Source organism: Vicia villosa, unplaced genomic scaffold, assembly GCF_029867415.1.
Source record: "Vicia villosa cultivar HV-30 ecotype Madison, WI unplaced genomic scaffold, Vvil1.0 ctg.000487F_1_1, whole genome shotgun sequence".
Lineage (NCBI taxonomy): Eukaryota > Viridiplantae > Streptophyta > Magnoliopsida > Fabales > Fabaceae > Vicia > Vicia villosa.
The window spans coordinates 116,074-135,268 of NW_026705236.1; the positions used below are offsets into that span (position 1 = coordinate 116,074).

Genomic DNA, 19,195 nt, shown 5'->3' on the forward strand with positions numbered 1-19,195 from the left:
ATGGAAGCATCAGAAGAACATGAGATCAGAAGCACTGAAGATCAGAAGATGGTATCACGCTCAGAAGCACTTCAAGGTCAGAAGATCAGAAGATGCTATGCACCAAGCTGTTTGACTCTGATGATATTCAAACGTCGTATTCACAAACATCAGATCAGAAGGAAGTACACGTGGCAGACTACGCTGACTGACAAAAGGAACGTTAAAAGCTACTAAAGGCTACGTCAGTAGACACAGCGTGAACAAGGCTCGAGGTAGTTGACAAAAGCGTATAACATTAAATGCAAAGCTGTACGGAACACGCAAAGCATTAAATGCATTCAACGGTCATCTTCTCAACGCCTATAAATATGAAGTTCTGATGAGAAGCAAGGTTAACGATACTGAACAAAGACAATTCAAATTAACTTGCTGAAACGCTGTTCAAATCTAAACTCAGAATCTTCATCTTCATCAAAGCTCACTACATTGCTGTTGTAATATTTTAGTGAGATTAAGCTTAAACTGTAAGAGAAATATCACAGTTGTGATTATCGCTTTTAAGAAGCATTTGTAAACTCTTAGAATTGATTACATTAAGTTGTAAGGAACTAGAGTGATCGTGTTGATCAGTATACTCTAGGAAGTCTTAGCAGTTGGCTGAGCAGAAAGTCTTAGGAGTGAACTAAGCCTAGAGTGATCGTGTTGATCAGTAGACTCTAGAGAAAGTCTTAGGAGTGAACTAAGCCTAGAGTGATCGTGTTGATCAGTAGACTCTAGAAAAGTCTTAGGAGTGAACTAAGCAGTTGTTCCCGGAGTGATCAGTGTGTGATCAGAAGACTCTGGAAGACTTAGTTGCGGACTAAGTGGAAAACCATTGTAATCCGTGCGATTAGTGGATTAAATCCTCAGTTGAGGTAAATCATCTCTGCGGGGGTGGACTGGAGTAGCTTCGTTAACAGCGAACCAGGATAAAAATAATTGTGCAATTTATTTTTATCGTCCAAGATTTAAAGTCACACTTATTCAATCCCCCCCCTTTCTAAGTGTTTTTCTATCCTTCAATTGGCATCAGAGCGCCGGTTCTAAGGTGCAAGCACTTAACCGTGTTTAGAAAAGATTCAGGAAGAGAAAAACGCTTCATTTAAAAGATGGTTGATGAAAGTGAAAGGACTACACCTACACCTGCATCTACATCTGGCTCTGCTGAGCAATACAACGGTAACAATGGTTATACTAGACCGCCGGTATTTGATGGTGAAAACTTTGAATACTGGAAAGATAAACTGGAAAGTTACTTTCTGGGTCTAGATGGTGATCTATGGGATCTTCTGATGGATGGTTACAAACATCCTGTGAATGCCAGAGGCGTAAAGCTGTCAAGGCAAGAAATGAATGATGATCAAAAGAAGCTTTTCAGGAATCATCATAAATGTAGAACTGTTTTGCTGAATGCTATCTCTCATGCTGAGTATGAGAAGATATCTAACAGGGAAACGGCCTATGACATATATGAGTCCTTGAAAATGACTCATGAAGGAAACGCTCAAGTCAAGGAGACCAAAGCTCTAGCGTTAATCCAGAAGTATGAAGCCTTCAAGATGGAGGATGATGAAGACATTGAAAAGATGTTTTCAAGATTTCAAACTCTTACTGCTGGATTGAGAGTTCTTGACAAAGGATACACCAAGGCTGATCATGTGAAGAAGATCATCAGAAGCTTACCCAGAAGATGGGGTCCTATGGTGACTGCATTCAAGATTGCAAAGAATCTGAATGAAGTTTCTCTGGAAGAGCTTATCAGCGCCTTGAGAAGTCATGAAATAGAGCTGGACGCAAATGAGCCTCAAAAGAAAGGTAAGTCTATTGCATTAAAATCAAATATCAAGAAATGCACTAACGCTTTTCAGGCCAGAGAAGAAGATCCTGAAGAATCAGAATCTGAAGAAGAAGATGAACTGTCCCTGATCTCCAGAAGGCTAAATCAAATCTGGAAGACCAAGCAAAGGAAGTTCAGAGGCTTCAGAAGTTCAAGGAAATTTGAACGTGGAGAATCTTCTGATGACAGAAGATCTGACAAGAAGAAGGTCATGTGCTACGAATGCAATGAACCAGGACACTTCAGGAATGAATGTCCAAATCTTCAGAAGGAAAGTCCCAAGAAAAAGTTTCATAAGAAGAAAGGTCTTATGGCAACCTGGGATTGTCGCACGCTCGCGAAAAATGAACAGAGTCGCCACCAGTATATTTATCCCATAAGGGAAAGGAATATCGGAAAACCTGACAAAGGAAGGAACAAGGTCTTGCGACCAGAGAATCAAGGTACGGGAGTCGGTTACGCAAGGGGAAGGTGCTAGCACCCCTCACGCCCATCGTACTCGATGGTATCCACCTATGTTTGTTTCTATCTAAAGGGTGTGTACTATGTCTATATGCGAAATGAATGCAAAATGTAGGGAAAAGAAAGAATTGTACTCGCACGGGCCCTACCCCGCTGCCTACGTATCCTTTTCAGGAATCAGAGTTACCGTAGCTCGGCTCACGATTTTCTGTTTGTTTTTGTGTTTTTTAGTTGGGCGGCGTTAACGCTCACGCTCTTGCACAAGGGGACAGCCTAGGATGCAATGGAGCGGAGATAACTTGCCCTTAGAAGGAAAAAAAAGATTGGTTTGTATCTTTTAAGGGTAATTCCATGATGACGAGAACCCACTACAAGGTCTCGCATCACTTCCTCACTTTTGTTTTAAGTCTGAACATTTATTAGGTTTTTTGAAGTGTTTTTGGTTGGTGTTTTTTTTTGGGGATTTTAACTTTGTGACTTAGATCATACCAAAAAGAGTTTTTTTTGTTTGTTTTTTGAGTATTTAGAGAATGCACATCGAGGTCTACACCACAATCGATTCTCTACATAACGGTTAAGAACTACATCGAGGCTTCACACCTCAACCATTTCTTCTCCGCTAAGTAAAAGAGACGCAAAAAGTTTTTTATGAATATTTAGAGAATGCACATCGAGGCCTACACCACGATCGTTTCTCTAGACAACGGTTAGGAAATACATCGAAGCTTCACACTTCAACCATTTCTTCTCCGCTAAGTAGGAAAGAACATACATCGGGGCCTACACCCCAATCATTTCTTTCCTACTATGAAATATAGTAATGGTATGATCTTCATCGACATTTATTAAGTATTTTAAAGGTTGAAAAGAAAAAGAATGAAAGAAGGGAACTACTTCTAAATTCTAGTCTAAGTTGTCTAATATAAGGGATTTAAAATGATAAACTATACACTTCATTAAAAGAAACTATACATGGAATGTGTAAAGGAAAATCAATATGCGACAAATAAAATTGAGAACTATAGCAAACAAATGATACTCACAAGCACACATACATCCATTAATTCTATACAAAAAATCGGGACTAAAAATTAAATCCTAAGTCTATTAGAGAATTACTTACGAAAGAAGTACTAAACAAAACAATTCAAACATATTGTGAAAAAAGGATTTATTAAAAGGATTAAAGCAATTAAGGAAAATTAACAAAAATCATGACAATTATTTACACATCCTATGATTTCTAAAATCATTTTTATGTATTTTTATTTGAGTAAAATAGGAATTGTGAGTTAAAAAGTTAAAAGAAGCAAAATTAAAAGGAAGAGAAATTCTAAACAGGGGGGTGCGATAGCATCTTAGATGAACTAAAGAGTTATGAGGCAAACTGGGCCTGATGGGGGAGGGGCGGATAGCAAGGCGCTCAGGCCCAGGAACTGAATGGTGGTGTATCAGCAATGAAGAGGTACAGTCTAAAAAGTGAGGCCCACGTAACCCAGGGCCCAACGCTCTCCACTTTATCACTTGTTCTTTTTATTATTGTATCAGCATATGTTTCATGGCATGTGATTATAGCATATGGTTTTTTTTATTAATCAAACGTGACGTTAAGAGATGAATGTGTCAATTGGTCAAGTGTATCTTAAGTGAGATAATGACAAAAACTGGGAGCCAATCACGTAGCAACAACACACCCATTCTGTTATAATAATAAGAAGAAAGCCAAAACAATGGGAATGAGGACCACTCACGCAGTGCCACGTCAGGAACGGAGGGGGAAGATGTAAAACGAAATGTAGACGCCGGAGAGAAGCTCCGGTCATCTTCTCCGGTTGCACCACCACCGGTGAACTCTAAACTCCCAAAAATTAACGAATCAACCACCGCCTGACTCGGTTTTTAACCGTGAGTTCAACTATGCCATTAGATTCCATTAGTTCTATCTCTATCATCATTACCGAATACAAGATACAAGAAAAATCTACGTGCACCTTCGTCAAAACTTACACTAACAGCAACACACAGTCAGAAGGATACAGTAGGCTCAAGGACAAGGATCACACTCATGGAAACTACAGCTATTGACATGAAAACACAACTCCACATTCACGTACAAGACGCATCACATATTTCGCGCGCACGCTTAAGCTACATTAGACATTTGGAATGCGAGGAGAGGTTCGATTAGTTTACCTGGCAGGTTCTTGGATGGAGGAAACGAAGGAACTCTGTATTCTAACTTCAGCTCTTTCGAACCGTGATGACGATGCGAACTATCAGCAAGAGGCTGAGAAGCTTGAAAAATGGTGACGAATCCGTGAAGGTTTTGCTGCAGTTGATGAGAGGACTATGAATGTTATGGTTATTGAATCTTGGTGAAGATGATGGTGGATCTTTGAGAAGTTTGATGGAGGTTGCTAGTGGTGGTTGTGCGAAGGAGATGAAGGAGGAATGAGTGTGGTTATGGTGGTGGTTGAGAGCTGAAGAAGAGGATGAAGGTGATGGTTTTGTGAAAATCGATGGAGGTAGAAGAGTTTGTTACAAGATTGTAACAAACTTTCTGCAGAGAGAGGAGAGTGATGAATGGCGAGGGAGAAAAGAGAGTGATGAGAGAGTGGAGGAATTTTGGAACTGAAAAAGGAAATGAGTGCGTGTCCTCTCTAGAAATAAGTGTGTTTTCATCTTTTATAGTGTGGGTGCATGGAGTATTATAGTGTGTGTGCGGTGCATGGAGTATTATAGTGTGTGTGCGGTGCATTGTCTTGTAGTAAGGTGATGGTGTATGTATATTGCATGGGCCTACGCGCGTATGACTTGGACCTAGATATTATTCTTAGGGAAAAACATGACATGGCTAGAACAAGACTTTGAGGATCCATATCTTGCCCAATATACATCCATTTGGAGCACCCCGCGGCTTGTTTGAAAGAGGGTATTGCAGGGAGTGACTTAGAATCAAGTTTGGTCCATATGGGAACTCATGGAATCTGAAAATCAAATCCAAACTCTGCCCACCACGTGTTTGTTATAATGACGAGCGTGACCTGGAGTCCTGGCTTGACTGAATGCGTGATGTGATCTTTGCGGGGGCGCGACTTTGAAGACTCATACTTGGTTCAATACTCATCCAAATGGATTAATTCTTGTTTTATTGTGTAAAGGGCACGGAGTAGAGTAGAACCATACCAAGTTTGGGTTCATAGGACATCTGTGTAGCTCAAGAAATTGATTCCAATATGGCACGCCATGTGTTTGACATAATGCTTACGCGTGTCCAGATATTTGCCCAGCTTTATGACTTGACTCAGATGAAAAACTTCAACTTAAAACTTCAATAACTCTTCAACCAAGAATCAAATGAAAAAGTGTCCAACTACAAAGTTGTTCTCCTCCATGAGAGGAACAACTTTGATGTTGGGAACTTTTCCAGAAAATGTCATTTGCCACGTGTAATTATGCTGTGAAGTAGGCTGATCATCAAGCTTTTAAAGGCCAAAATTTTTCTAAGTATGAAAACTTTCCATTTTTGATTTTTCCCTATTTTTGGCAACTTTTGTCAAACTCCTGATTTTATCCATTCTTTGACTTTTCTTGACCGATTTTCCACCAAAAGTCAGTATTTGAGTAATTCTTCTGATTTTGACCCAAAAGTCAACTGTTCTGATTTTTCCGACTATTGATGAAATTCCTGATTAAATCTCCTCCAATCAATTCCAGCCACACAAGCACCTCCACAAGGTCAGCATGAGAAGTTTCTCATTCATAGAATCCACTCCTGATTAAATGTTGACCAGAAAGTCAACTGGTTGACTTTGATCAACGAAACCCTGGTTTAAAGAACCAGATGATTTGCAAGCTTGTACCCTCTAACCAATGCCCTGATTTGAAGCAGAGAGACACCCCAATCCAGGAGGATTTCAATGAACATAGAGCCACATGATTATACCTCAGTCTCCTCATTCTTTGATCGACTTCTTTGCAACGGAGCTTTTCCTGCTAGCCCTTGAATAACACCTATGATATGAATGCATGGATATGGATTATGACCTAAGTGATGTATGTGCATGAATGCAAGGCCTAAGCCAGTTAGAAGTTAAGGGGTAGGACAAATTTGGGGTATGACAGCTGCCCCTATTTAATCGTCTTAAACCTGAAGGTGAGATTGGCGTTAGCCTTTCGAACATTCAAGGTAGAAGGAGATTAAATATCAAGACCTAAAATTTGTCCTGAAGGAAAGATGGTGTGAGTGTTATTTTTGTTTGATATCTGCTGGGGAAAGAGATTTTTGTTTTTTTGTTTTTCTGGTAGAAGAATTTACAATGGGTAATGGGTTCGAATGGTGGTATCCGGTGATGTGGTAATGGTGCCGATACAAGGTTCTCGAAAAAAGTGATATTTACATGGAAATGATTGGGAGAGAAGCAGGTTTGACAGAAGGATAAGGTGACATAGACAATTGTTTCGAGGGAGATACAGACGAGCATCGAAGGAGGTACAGACGAGCATCAAAGGAGATACAGACGAGTACAAAGAGAGATACAGACGAGCATCGAAGGAGGTACAGACGAGCATCAAAGGAGATACAGACGAGTACAAAGAGAGATACAGACGAGCATCGAAAGAATGACACATACGAGCGTCAAAAAGGGATACAGACGAGTACAAAGAGAGATACAGACGAGCATCAAAGGAGATACAGACGAGTACAAAGGGAGATACAGACGAGCATCAAAGGAGATACAGACGAGCATCGGAAGAATGACACATACGAGCATCAAAAGGGGTACAGACGAGTACAAAGAGAGATACAGACGAGCATCGAAAGAATGACACATACGAGCGTCAAAAAGGGATACAGACGAGTACAAAGAGAGATACAGACGAGCATCAAAGGAGATACAGACGAGTACAAAGAGAGATACAGACGAGCATCGAAAGAATGACACATACGAGCGTCAAAAAGGGATACAGACGAGTACAAAGAGAGATACAGACGAGCATCAAAGGAGATACAGACGAGTACAAAGAGAGATACAGACGAGCATCAAAGGAGATACAGACGAGCATCGGAGGGATGACACAGACGAGCGTTTGAGAAGCTTGGTAGATGGGCTTACTGGGGATTGGGGATTGGTGAAAACCAAGTATCGGCACTGTGGGTGGAGGAGGCTTGCGACGTAGTAGCAGGTATCAATTGGAATTTGTGAGGGCGTTTTATGGAAGGATGTATCATTGTCCTGATAGAGGGGTGGTTTGTATGATCTGGCTTATGCTTTGTATGCATGTTTGACTTTCTCTATGGCGTAATGTTCCATTTTGACGGATATGCTACGCCTTTGAGGATGCAATGTTATATGCAATGGATTCTATATGCAAAGAGTGCCAAATAAAGGCATTAGTGGCACAGAAGGGTAGGATCATTGGGGTCCGTTGCCTGTGATCTTGAGACGCCATTGTGGGTGGGCGTTGGAAGCTTCATGGTGCCAAAGATTATTGGCAACTGTGTGGAGGATTAGAACATAACTCTGTTGGGGAGGAAGTGACTTTGCTCGACTTTCTCTACATCCTAAGCTGTTTGGGGAATCACGAGTTTTGAGAGACCGCTCTTCGTCTATCATGTGGAAGAGGGATATGGACCTTTTCAGGTGCCCCATGCTTACCAGTACTGATGAATTATACTCTGGACCTTTCACGTGGGATGATGATGACTTTTGTGACACATCGTGAGCCAAGATGATGGATAGAACCTGCAATCTGCACAGAAAACAACGTTTGGACGCAAATGGTGTCCCTTAGAACGCTTTTATGTTTATGTAACATCATGTTTTGTTTTGATTTTGTGATTATTGCCCCCACGCTTTCAATGCAATGTTTGATAATGAATTAAATCACACCTCGCATGCGAAAAAGAAAAGTAACAAGGAAAGCTTTTTATCAAAAGATCGTTTTATTAATGGAATGCCTGTGAATAGGCTTCTGTACAAGGAAGCAACTCCTAAATGAGGTAGTTGCGAAAAAGAAAATACAAATGCAAAGAGCAAAATGGCAAAGAGAAATGCTCGGATTTCCACTAAAACTGATATTGCTACAGTTCCCATATCCTTGATCCTCTCAATGCTTTGCTTCAGAAGGGTAGTGGTTGGGTTGATCTGTCCATTCTGCCAAGGGCGTATAGTGGTCTTTGTGAAGGATATTCAGACTGCAGCCTCTCGCTTTTGATCCCTAACTTTTGCCTGGATCGCCCTTTCGGGTTTTCCATCCAGCGGGATACCCCTTTTTGCCTAAGTCGCCCTTTCGGGTTTTCAACTTAGCGGGTTATTCTCTTTTGTTTTATCCCTAATTTTTGCCCAAACCTTTTTGGTTTGCCGGGATGCCCTTATTTTTGCCTAGGTACGTCGACCTAGCGGGTCTTTTATGCGTAGTATTTTTTGACTGAGTCTGAATTGACTGGAAGCGGAACGTCTTCCCCATCCATCTTTGTCAAGATTAAAGCCCCACCTGAAAATGCTTTCTTCACAATGTATGGTCCCTCATAGTTGGGGGTCCATTTGCCCCTTGGATCGGTGTGAATTGGCAAGACCTTCCTTACGACTAGGTCACCTGTGTGGAATTCTCGAGGCCGAATCTTCTTGTCATACGCTTTCTTGATCCTCTTTTGGTACAACTGGCCATGGCAGATAGCAGATAGGCGTTTCTCCTCAATTAGATTGAGATGATCAAGCCTCGTTTGAACCCATTCTGTTTCATCGAGTTTGGCGTCCATCAGGACTCTCAACGAAGGAATTTCCACTTCGACAGGTAATACAGCCTCCATGCCGTAGACAAGAGAGAAGGGAGTTGCCCCAGTTGAAGTACGAACAGAAGTTCTATAGCCATGCAAAGCAAATGGCAACATCTCATGCCAATCTTTATACGTTCTAACCATCTTCTGGACAATCTTCTTTATATTCTTGTTAGCAGCTTCGACGGCGCCATTCATCTTTGGCCGATAGGGTGATGAATTGTGATGTTCAATCTTGAACTCTTCACACAACTCTGCCATCATTCTGTTATTAAGATTGGACCCATTATCAGTGATGATCTTGTTTGGAATCCCATATCGGCATATGATCTCTTTCTTGATGAAGCGAGTAACGACTTGCTTGGTCACGTTCTTGTAAGAAGCAGCTTCAACCCATTTGGTGAAGTAGTCGATAGCAACAAGAATAAATCTGTGTTCATTTGAAGCTTGCGGCTCTATCCGTCCAATCATATCTATGCCCCACATAGCAAAGGGCCAAGGTGATGTCAGGACATTCAGAGGAGTCGGGGGAACATGAATTCTGTCAGCATACACTTGACATTTGTGACATTTCTTCACGTACACATAACAATCACTTTCAATCGTCATCCAGTAATATCCTGCTCGTAAGATCTTTTTGGCCATGGCGTGCCCACTGGAATGAGTTCCAAAAGATCCTTCATGAATTTCCCGCATGATCAGTTCTGCTTCGTGTCTATCCACGCATCTGAGCAAAACTGAATCATAGTTTCTTTTGTACAGGACATCTCCTGACAAGAAGAACTTGGATGCTAACCTTCGAAGCGTTCGCTTATCACCAATCGTAGCATCTTCGGGATACTCTTGCTTCTCAACATACCTCTTGATGTCGTAATACCATGGCTTTTCATCATACACATCTTCAGTAGTGAGACAATGAGCAGGGAACACATGGGCAGGCTCTTTGTAACGGAGGATCCTTATGTCTGGCACTTCCTTAGGGGAGCTAACTCTGAACATAGCTGCCAAAGTAGCCAAAGCATCTGCCAATTGATTTTCCTCTCGGGGGATGTAATTGAAAGTGATTTCCTCGAAAGCGGGCAACAACTCTAAGATATAGTCCTTGTAAGGAACTAAATTGGGGTGTCGTGTTTCCCAATCACCTCTTACTTGATGTATGACCAATGCAGAATCCCCATAAACCTCAAGGATCTTGATCCTCATATCAATGGCTGCTTCGAGGCCCATTATGCAAGCTTCGTATTCTGCGACATTGTTTGTGCAATCAAAGCATATTCTAGCTGTGAAAGGGATGTGGGTTTGACTAGGAGAAGTCAAAACTGCCCCAATACCATGGCCCATAGCATTTGATGCACCATCGAACGTGAGAGTCCATCGCTCCCCTGGTTCGGGTCCTTCATTATCATCCAGTTTCATGATATCTTCATCAGGAAAGTCAAACTTCATTGACTGATACTCTTCTAATGGCTGATGAGCAAGATGATCTGCAAGGACACTTCCTTTGATGGCCTTCTGTGTGACATACTGGATGTCGTATTCTGATAAAAGCATTTGCCATCGGGCTAGTCTTCCTGTAAGAGCCGGTTTTTCAAAGATGTACTTTATCGGGTCCATTTTGGAGATCAATAGAGTGGTATGAGTCAACATATACTGCCTCAGTCGGCGAGCAGCCCATACCAAAGCGCAGCAAGTTTTCTCGAGTAGTGAGTAGCGGGATTCACAATCGGTAAACTTTTTGCTCAGGTAATAAATGGCGCACTCTTTTCGACCAGACTCGTCATGTTGGCCCAACACACACCCCATAGATCCTTCAAGCACAGTTAAGTACATAAGAAGCGGCCTCCCAGGAACCGGAGGCATGAGAATTGGCGGCTCTTGGAGATACTGTTTAATCTTCTCAAAAGCTTCTTGACAATGATTATCCCAACGGATATCTTGATTCTTGCGCAGCAGCTTGAAGATGGGTTCACAGGTATCAGTGAGATGAGAAATGAACCTGGCTATGTAATTCAACCTCCCAAGGAACCCTCGGACCTCTTTTTCATTCTTTGGTGCTGGCATATTCTGTATTGCTCTTACTTTATCGGGGTCGACCTCAATCCCTCGTTGGCTCACAATGAATCCAAGTAACTTCCCAGATCGCACTCCGAAAGTGCACTTGTTTGGATTAAGCCTCAACTTGAATTTACGCAAACGAGCAAACAGTTTCTCAAGATATACCAAGTGTTCCTCCTCCGTTTGGGATTTTGCAATCATATCATCGACGTACACCTCAATCTCTTTATGGATCATGTCATGGAAGAGAGTCACCATCGCTCGTTGATATGTTGCACCGGCATTCTTAAGACCAAAAGGCATCACTTTATAACAATACGTACCCCACGGAGTGGTAAAAGTAGTCTTGGTCATATCTTCGGGAGCCATTTTTATTTGATTATAGCCAGAAAAACCGTCCATGAAGGAGAATACCGAATACTGAGCAGTGTTGTCGACTAGCACATCAATATGAGGCAGAGGGAAATCATCCTTCGGACTTGCCCTATTCAAATCTCGGTAGTCGACACACATGCGTACCTTTCCGTCCTTCTTAGGAACGGGTACTATGTTTGCAATCCAAGGAGGATATTCACACACAGATAAGAAACCAGCCTTCAACTGTTTTTCAACTTCTTCCTTGATTTTCAAAGCCATATCAGGTCGAGTTCTCCGTGGTTTTTGTTTTACCGGCGGACATTCTGGTTTGAGAGGTAGCCTGTGCATAACTATATCCGTGTCTAAACCAGGCATGTCTTCATATGACCAGGCGAAGATATCAACATACTCTCGAAGCAACTCAATCAACCTTCTTTTTACATCACTTTCCAAAGCGGCGCCTATCTTGACTTCTCTCTTTGCTTCTTCTGTACCGAGGTTGATGATTTCTATGGCTTCCTGATGTGGCTGAATAGATTTCTCTTCTTGTCTCAAAAGTCTTGCCAATTCCTCGGGGACTTCACAATCTTCCCCACTATCCTCATCAGCTTGGTCAATTGGACTCTCAAGGATATTAAGACGTGGAACTGTAACATTATCATTTTTGATGGAATTCGAGCCAGATCTGCACGATGGATGATTTATGCCTTAGAATGCAACACATAAAAAGAAAAGGGAAAAGAAAAGCTTTGCCATCTTTTGAAAAATTTTTTAAAGTAAAAAACAAAAATGAAAGAAATGGAACAGTAATTGCATGCGAAGATATGATTTTCATTCAATATTAAACAAATTGAAACAACATGGGGGCCCTTCTTTATACAAGCGGTCAAAATGCTTAGGGCGAAGCATATGACTTATCGAAACAAGAAAATTACATCTCCATAAAAGTGACTCTGGGGACGTCCAAGATAGTCCAATTGTTGAGCTCCTGTCCAGGCGCAGCATGGCAAATGAATCTGGAGAGATCTTCTTCATCATCATCATCCACGGCGAGAACCTGACTTCCAGAACTGGTGCTTGCACTGACGAACACTTGAGAAATGGGGGGAATCACCTTCTTTCCAGGAATTATGCTGAGCTGAGTAGAGGAAGATGGTTGATACCCAAGACCATACTTGTCTCGCTTCTCGTGAACATCAATCAGCTTACCCCAAGCACTATGGGGAGTACCAGCTTCTAAGAAGGCCTTAGCATCATTCAGAGACGAGAGGGGTGCTCCGAGTTCTTTCTTATTTTCAACCACGGGGAGTTTATCAACCGACACAATCTCTAAGGCCTGAAAAGGTGTCTCTTGTATCTCTCCCTCCACTTCAACATAACGGTATGACGCCAGATTATTGACGATCAAATCCTCTTCACCAGTGATCACAACAATCTTGTCATTCACAACAAATTTCAAACACTGATGGAGGGTAGATGTCACAGCTCCAGCAGCATGGATCCAAGGACGACCCAAGAGGCAAGTGTATGAAGGACTTATATCCATGACATAGAAGGCAATATAGAACATGTGAGGGCCAATCAAAACAGGCAGATCAATTTCCCCTTCTACGGACCTCCTAGAGCCATCAAACGCTCTGACACTCATAGTGCATGGTCTCATCATAATCCCATCCATACTCAGCTTAAACAAAGTGGTCTTGGGCATCACATTAAGAGAAGAACCGGTATCAATCAAAACTCGAGACAACACAGCATCCAGACACTTGACGGAGATATGCAACGCTTTGTTGTGTGCTCTACCCTCAGGCGGAAGCTCATCATCAGAAAAACCCAAACAATTACCAGCAGCAATGTTGGTCACAACCCCTTCAAACTGAGGCACGGTAATGTCTTGAGTAACATGAGCGGAAGCCAGAACTTTCATCAGAGCATCACGATGAGCTTCAGAATGCACCAAGAGAGACAAGATGGAGATCTTGGCTTGGGTCTGATCAAGTTGGTCAATCACTTTGTAATCGCTTTTCTTAATGATTTTCAAGAGTTGCTCGGCATCTTGTGCATTACGTGTCACAGGAGGATCAACAGCAACTTGCTTTCCTTTTGCTTGTGCACTAGCCTCTTTATTGGTCTCTTTAGGAAGCGGAGGAGGGGCAGCAAAGATCCGACCACTACGGGTAATGCCACTAGTGCCAGTAATATTAGTGATGCTCGAATTACCCACCGGAGGACAATCATATTTCTTCCCTCGAATATACACGGCATTATAACTCCAAGGAACAGCCTTAGAATCATTCACAGGAGAGGGAACAATAGACGAGGTTGAAGGAGTCGAAGGAACATTTGGAACCTGAATAACCAATGGAGTCCTCGGAGCTTGAATGACCAAGGGAGTACTCGGAGCACGAATGATCAAAGGAGTACTCTGATTCTTTGACACCTCAGCAGGATGGTAAGGTATCTCTAGAGTAGCCACATCTTCGACAGGAACGACCCTTTCCACTCTAAGAACACCTTCATCCATTAGTTTCTGAATTTCTTCTTTCAACCTAGTGCATTCCTCAGGGTTAGAAGAACATTGCAAACAGTAATCATGTAGTTCACACAAAACCTTTTGTTGCATAAGATATTCTCTGACAACTGCTAGCGGCATCCTTACCTCATTAACATCACTCACTAGGATCTGATCATCACATAACTCAATAGCATGGGTCGCACCGGCATGAGGAGGCATAGGATTATTCTGCACATTAGGACCAGTAGGAGTGAACGAGATGAGCTTGTCATCGAGAAGATCCTGGACTTTCCACTTGAATGCCCTGCATTTCTCAATTGTGTGGCCGGGAGCCCCAGAATGAAATTCACAATGAGCATTCGCATCATACCCAGGAGGAAGAGGGTCAGGTGGAGGACCCATTTCGCGGAGTTGCACTAATTGACCAGCAAGTAATTGGGGAAGAAGCTGAGCATACGACATTGGAACCGGATCTATACGCCTGTCAGGGTATCTTTGCCTCTGTGGACCTCTTTGACCTTGAGGCCTAGGATTCTGTTGGCGATTCTGAGAAACAGCAGCTTGTTGTTGTGGTACGAAAGGCTGTTGGGGTGCCATCCATGGTTGTGGAAGAGCAGCAGCATATGCTTGAGGGACATACGGACCTGGAACAGCATAAGGCATCGGATAATAAGGAGGTGGAACAGCAGAATATGCAGGAGCTCGACCTTGGTCAACAGAGGCAGTGCTAGTCTCACCTTCCTTCTTCTTCACAAACCCAGAATACGGCTTCTTACCATTACCACCTGAGTTGCTAGGATTAGTAACACCTTGAATGGTACCAGCTTTGACACAGTTCTCAACCCTCTCACCAATGATGACCACATCCGAAAAGGAAGGAGAAGTATTACTAACCATGTGCTGAAGATACGGCCCTTTTAGGGTCCCCATAAACAGATCAATCAACTCGCGGTCCAAAAGAGGAGGTTGGACACGGGACGCAAGTTCACGCCACCTCTGGGCGTATTCTTTAAAAGACTCTTCAGATTTCTGTGACATATTTTGTAGCTGGGCACGGCTGGGAGCCATAGCAGTATTGTAGTGGTATTGTTTCAAGAAGGCGTCGACAAGTTGTCCCCAAGTACTGACATTAGACCTCTCAAGTTTCATGTACCATTCCAACGGGGCTCCAGCGAGACTATCCTGAAAGAAATGCATCAGCAGAGGCTCGTTCTCAGCATGAGCAGCCATCTTACGGCAGTAGGAACGAATGTGAGTCTCTGGACAGGTGATTCCCTTGTATTTATCAAAATCTGGCACTTTGAACTTCGGGGGAATAACAATCCCAGGTACCAAGCACATAGCGGCAGTGTCGAAACTCGAAGTTTTAGCAACCTCAACAGCCTTAAGACGTTCTTCAAGAGCTTGGTACATCTTAGCAGTCTCAGTCAACTCAGCAGTAAGATCATGTTCAAGATCAATAACCTCATGGTGGTCGTCCACTACTTTCAGTGTCTCATTAATAGGAGTCTCTTTAGTTTTCACCCCTCCGTCAGCAGAATTGGTAGGAGTATCTTTGACCAAACTAGCGACGCTCTTTCTGAGTTCATCCTGTCCTTGAACGACGGCATGGAGAGTCTCCATAAGTTGGGCCATTCTTTCCCCCATAACATCCATATCCCTACGGAGGGCAGCTTGATTCTGTTCAAATTGTTCCATGATTCTCTCGTTACTCCTGGTGCGGTAAGGATGTAAGAAAGTCAGCTTCGTCGTCGGGAAAGAAATCTGGTGCTGAAAAGGACCCCAATCAGTTTCTTGTGCAATAACCTGAAAAATGCAATGTGATAATGTGAATGTATGAGTGCATGTGTGCATATGATGTGTTGTGTCATTTTCAGGGTATCCAAGATTTAATATTGATCCAGAATAGCTAACAATGTGACAAAAGATAAGTATCAAGAGAAACTAGTTCTTTTTATTCATAACAAGAAATTTAAACTTGGGCAAGCCATACATTGACAAGATAGTTCAACAAGGGAAATAAAAGACCCCATCCAACAAGTCTGGTGGTGGTCGAAACATACAGACTCAAACATCAATCCATCTGAATATAAAACAGAGGTCCTCCTTGTCTGAAGTGCTCGTCGCTCCACTTCTTAGTTTCATCAAACAGTTTCTTGGTTGCTTCTCGATCTCTTCCTTTAAGAAGGCTTTGAATCACCTCATCTTTGCGAAACAAATGCCCATCTAGCTTCTTGCAACACTCCCTGAGTTCGTCACATCCTTTGCATTCTGGGAGATAATCCTTCTCAGATATGTCCTCCATCATTCGATCTCTGAGCTTGACATTTTCTTCTGTTAGTCGAGTATTACGGAGGTGACTTCCTTTCAGTTGAGTCTCAATTGCCATTCTTTTAGTGGTCTCTTCTTCCAGTTTCTTTTTCAGATTCTCTACTTCAACTCTAGCATCCCTTTCTATCTTGAGCTTATAAGCTTTCAAGTCTTCTCGGTACTCTCGCTTGAGTTTCTCCTCTGCCTCTTTCATGGCCCTTTTTAGGATCTTCTGGTGATCTTCGACAGTAACAGTAGTATCTCTTTCACCTTTTTCGGTTCTAGCCCTCTTTTGAACTCTGGAAGGTCCTCCCTTCAGCATTTTGGCTTCGTGTGTCAACTCAACCTTTTTCTGGTTCACAAGACAATGTTTCGGTTGCGCATCTGACTTCTTTTCGTGCAATTGGGTGCTTTCCATATTTACTGGGATGCAATTCTCAGCAGGCATAATGGCAATTGGAACCTTAGGTGGTTGCTTGTACAAAGGATTAACCTTCGGGAAAGGCAACAGACGATCTTTAACTCTATTTTCAACCCAATCCGTGTAGGCTTGTTTGGCAACGGCATTCTTTTCACCTAGAGAAATCTGATCACTCGTATGGATGTCATTCCAGGCACTCACCACTTTTTCTAAACCTTTTAGATCGGTTCCCTTCTCAAAGCAAACGGATTCAAATATCTCTTTGTCCAAAGGCTTGTTTTCAAGTGCAAAACCCAATTGACGCAGCGCTAACTTAGGATTATAATTGATAATACCTTTTGTTCCTATGAGGGGAACATTGTCAAAAGCACCACAACTAGTTATAACCTTCTCTACGTCCATCCCAGTAGGACACCAGACAATGTCATTTCCGGTAAGCCCCATGATCCTTTGAGGCCATTTCTGAGTAGAAGTAATGAAAGGACCACTTGTAGGCAGGTGGGACTTAAACCAGGTGTATAACAACGGCAAACAAATTCTTATGGCTCCTCCTTTCCCATATCGAGAGTGAACAGAATAGTACGTATCGGCTAGCAAAGTAGGGACCGGATTCTTCTCCATAAAAAGACATATAGCGGCCAGATCAACGAACTTGTGAATGTTAGGGAACATCACGATCCCATAGATCAAAGCGGCCAGAAGGGCGTTGAAAGCCTCCCACATCTTTTTGTTAGCCAACTCTTGAGCCTTCTCAACCAAGAAACTCATATAGAAACCATGGGTGTTACCATTCTTCTTCCAATTCCCAAGGACGTCTTCTATGCTCAAATAAAGAGCGTTGGCAATGTTGTTCAAATCAGGTTTCTCTGGGACACACACGAAAGGAACCTTGTGTTGAATCTTGATATTGAGAAAGTGAGAGTACTCCTCGAGAGTGGGAGCCAACTGATAGCCTGAGAAGGTGAAACAACGCAAGTCAGGATCATAGAACTGGAGAAGAGTAGATAAACCCCATTCATCGACGTGTGAGTCCAAAAGGGTCAAGATGTTTCCATAATTCTCAGTGAACACAGTTTTATTATGACCAGTGATCAATCCACCCAATTGCCCCAACTGAACCAAACCTTCGCGATGGAAACTGTAAGTGTGAGTACGCCTTGTAGCTTCTCTGGTAGCGGTCACGTTGCTAGCCATCCGGGATGAAAAGTAATAACCTCGGATACCCTGAAAAATGGCATGCATATGAGAAATAATACTATTTTTCTTCTTTTCTTTTTTCTTTTTTTTTTTACTACATCTTTTCTTCCTTTTCTTTTCTCTTTTTTTTTTTTGGAAGGTAAATATGCCATGATGTAAATGATGCAATGGAAGTTTCCCCACATAGGAGAAGTGTGTGTTGCCTCTGGATAAGATCGGACGTTGCAGGATCAAAGGTCCGGCATAGGCACAATGAAACCATGAGAACACAAGTCATCAGCAGAACAGAACGGTCACCAACGGTACCTGTCATGTATATCCCTCCCCACTCACGGGTGTAGTCTAGGTCAAGGTAGGTCAAAAAAGCCAACAGAGGATTGAAAGTAGGCGTAATCATACGATATTGCCTCTTTCAACCAAGCTCTGCCCGTGGATACATGATCGGATCAATCAGACATACGTCTTCTGTCCGTCATGGCCACTCTATTCCTAGTTCCTAAGGTATCACTCATGGCCTGGGTATTGGGCCTTTTACCTCATAGAACAATCCCACCCAACCTGCAAAACAGAACAGAAGACCCCAAGGAACACAGAATATAATCCATATGCATGACGTGCAAACAGAAATAAACATGATATGCAAGCAGAAAAATAAACAAGCAAGCATATATACAAGGTATAGACATAAAAGCAAATAAACACCCAGTAAATAAACAAACAAACGCAGGCTAGGATCGACTCACTAAGGATGGACCAGCAACAGGTCTAGCAACATCCCCAGCAGAGTCGCCAGCTGTCGCACGCTCGCGAAAAATGAACAGAGTCGCCACCAGTATATTTATCCCATAAGGGAAAGGAATATCGGAAAACCTGACAAAGGAAGGAACAAGGTCTTGCGACCAGAGAATCAAGGTACGGGAGTCGGTTACGCAAGGGGAAGGTGCTAGCACCCCTCACGCCCATCGTACTCGATGGTATCCACCTATGTTTGTTTCTATCTAAAGGGTGTGTACTATGTCTATATGCGAAATGAATGCAAAATGTAGGGAAAAGAAAGAATTGTACTCGCACGGGCCCTACCCCGCTGCCTACGTATCCTTTTCAGGAATCAGAGTTACCGTAGCTCGGCTCACGATTTTCTGTTTGTTTTTGTGTTTTTTAGTTGGGCGGCGTTAACGCTCACGCTCTTGCACAAGGGGACAGCCTAGGATGCAATGGAGCGGAGATAACTTGCCCTTA

At 42.6% G+C, this 19,195-nt stretch overlaps 1 protein-coding gene across 1 annotated transcript; it reads right to left on the bottom strand.

The window, feature by feature from the left end:
• Positions 1-15,814: 15,814 nt before the first annotated feature.
• LOC131628865 (uncharacterized) lies at positions 15,815-17,953 on the bottom strand. Its single transcript, XM_058899671.1, has 3 exons — positions 17,770-17,953; positions 16,381-17,625; positions 15,815-15,834 (listed from the first exon to the last, which is right to left on the bottom strand). The coding sequence occupies exons 1-3, from the start codon at positions 17,951-17,953 to the stop codon at positions 15,815-15,817; spliced, it is 1,449 nt and encodes a 482-aa protein (XP_058755654.1).
• Positions 17,954-19,195: the final 1,242 nt, after the last annotated feature.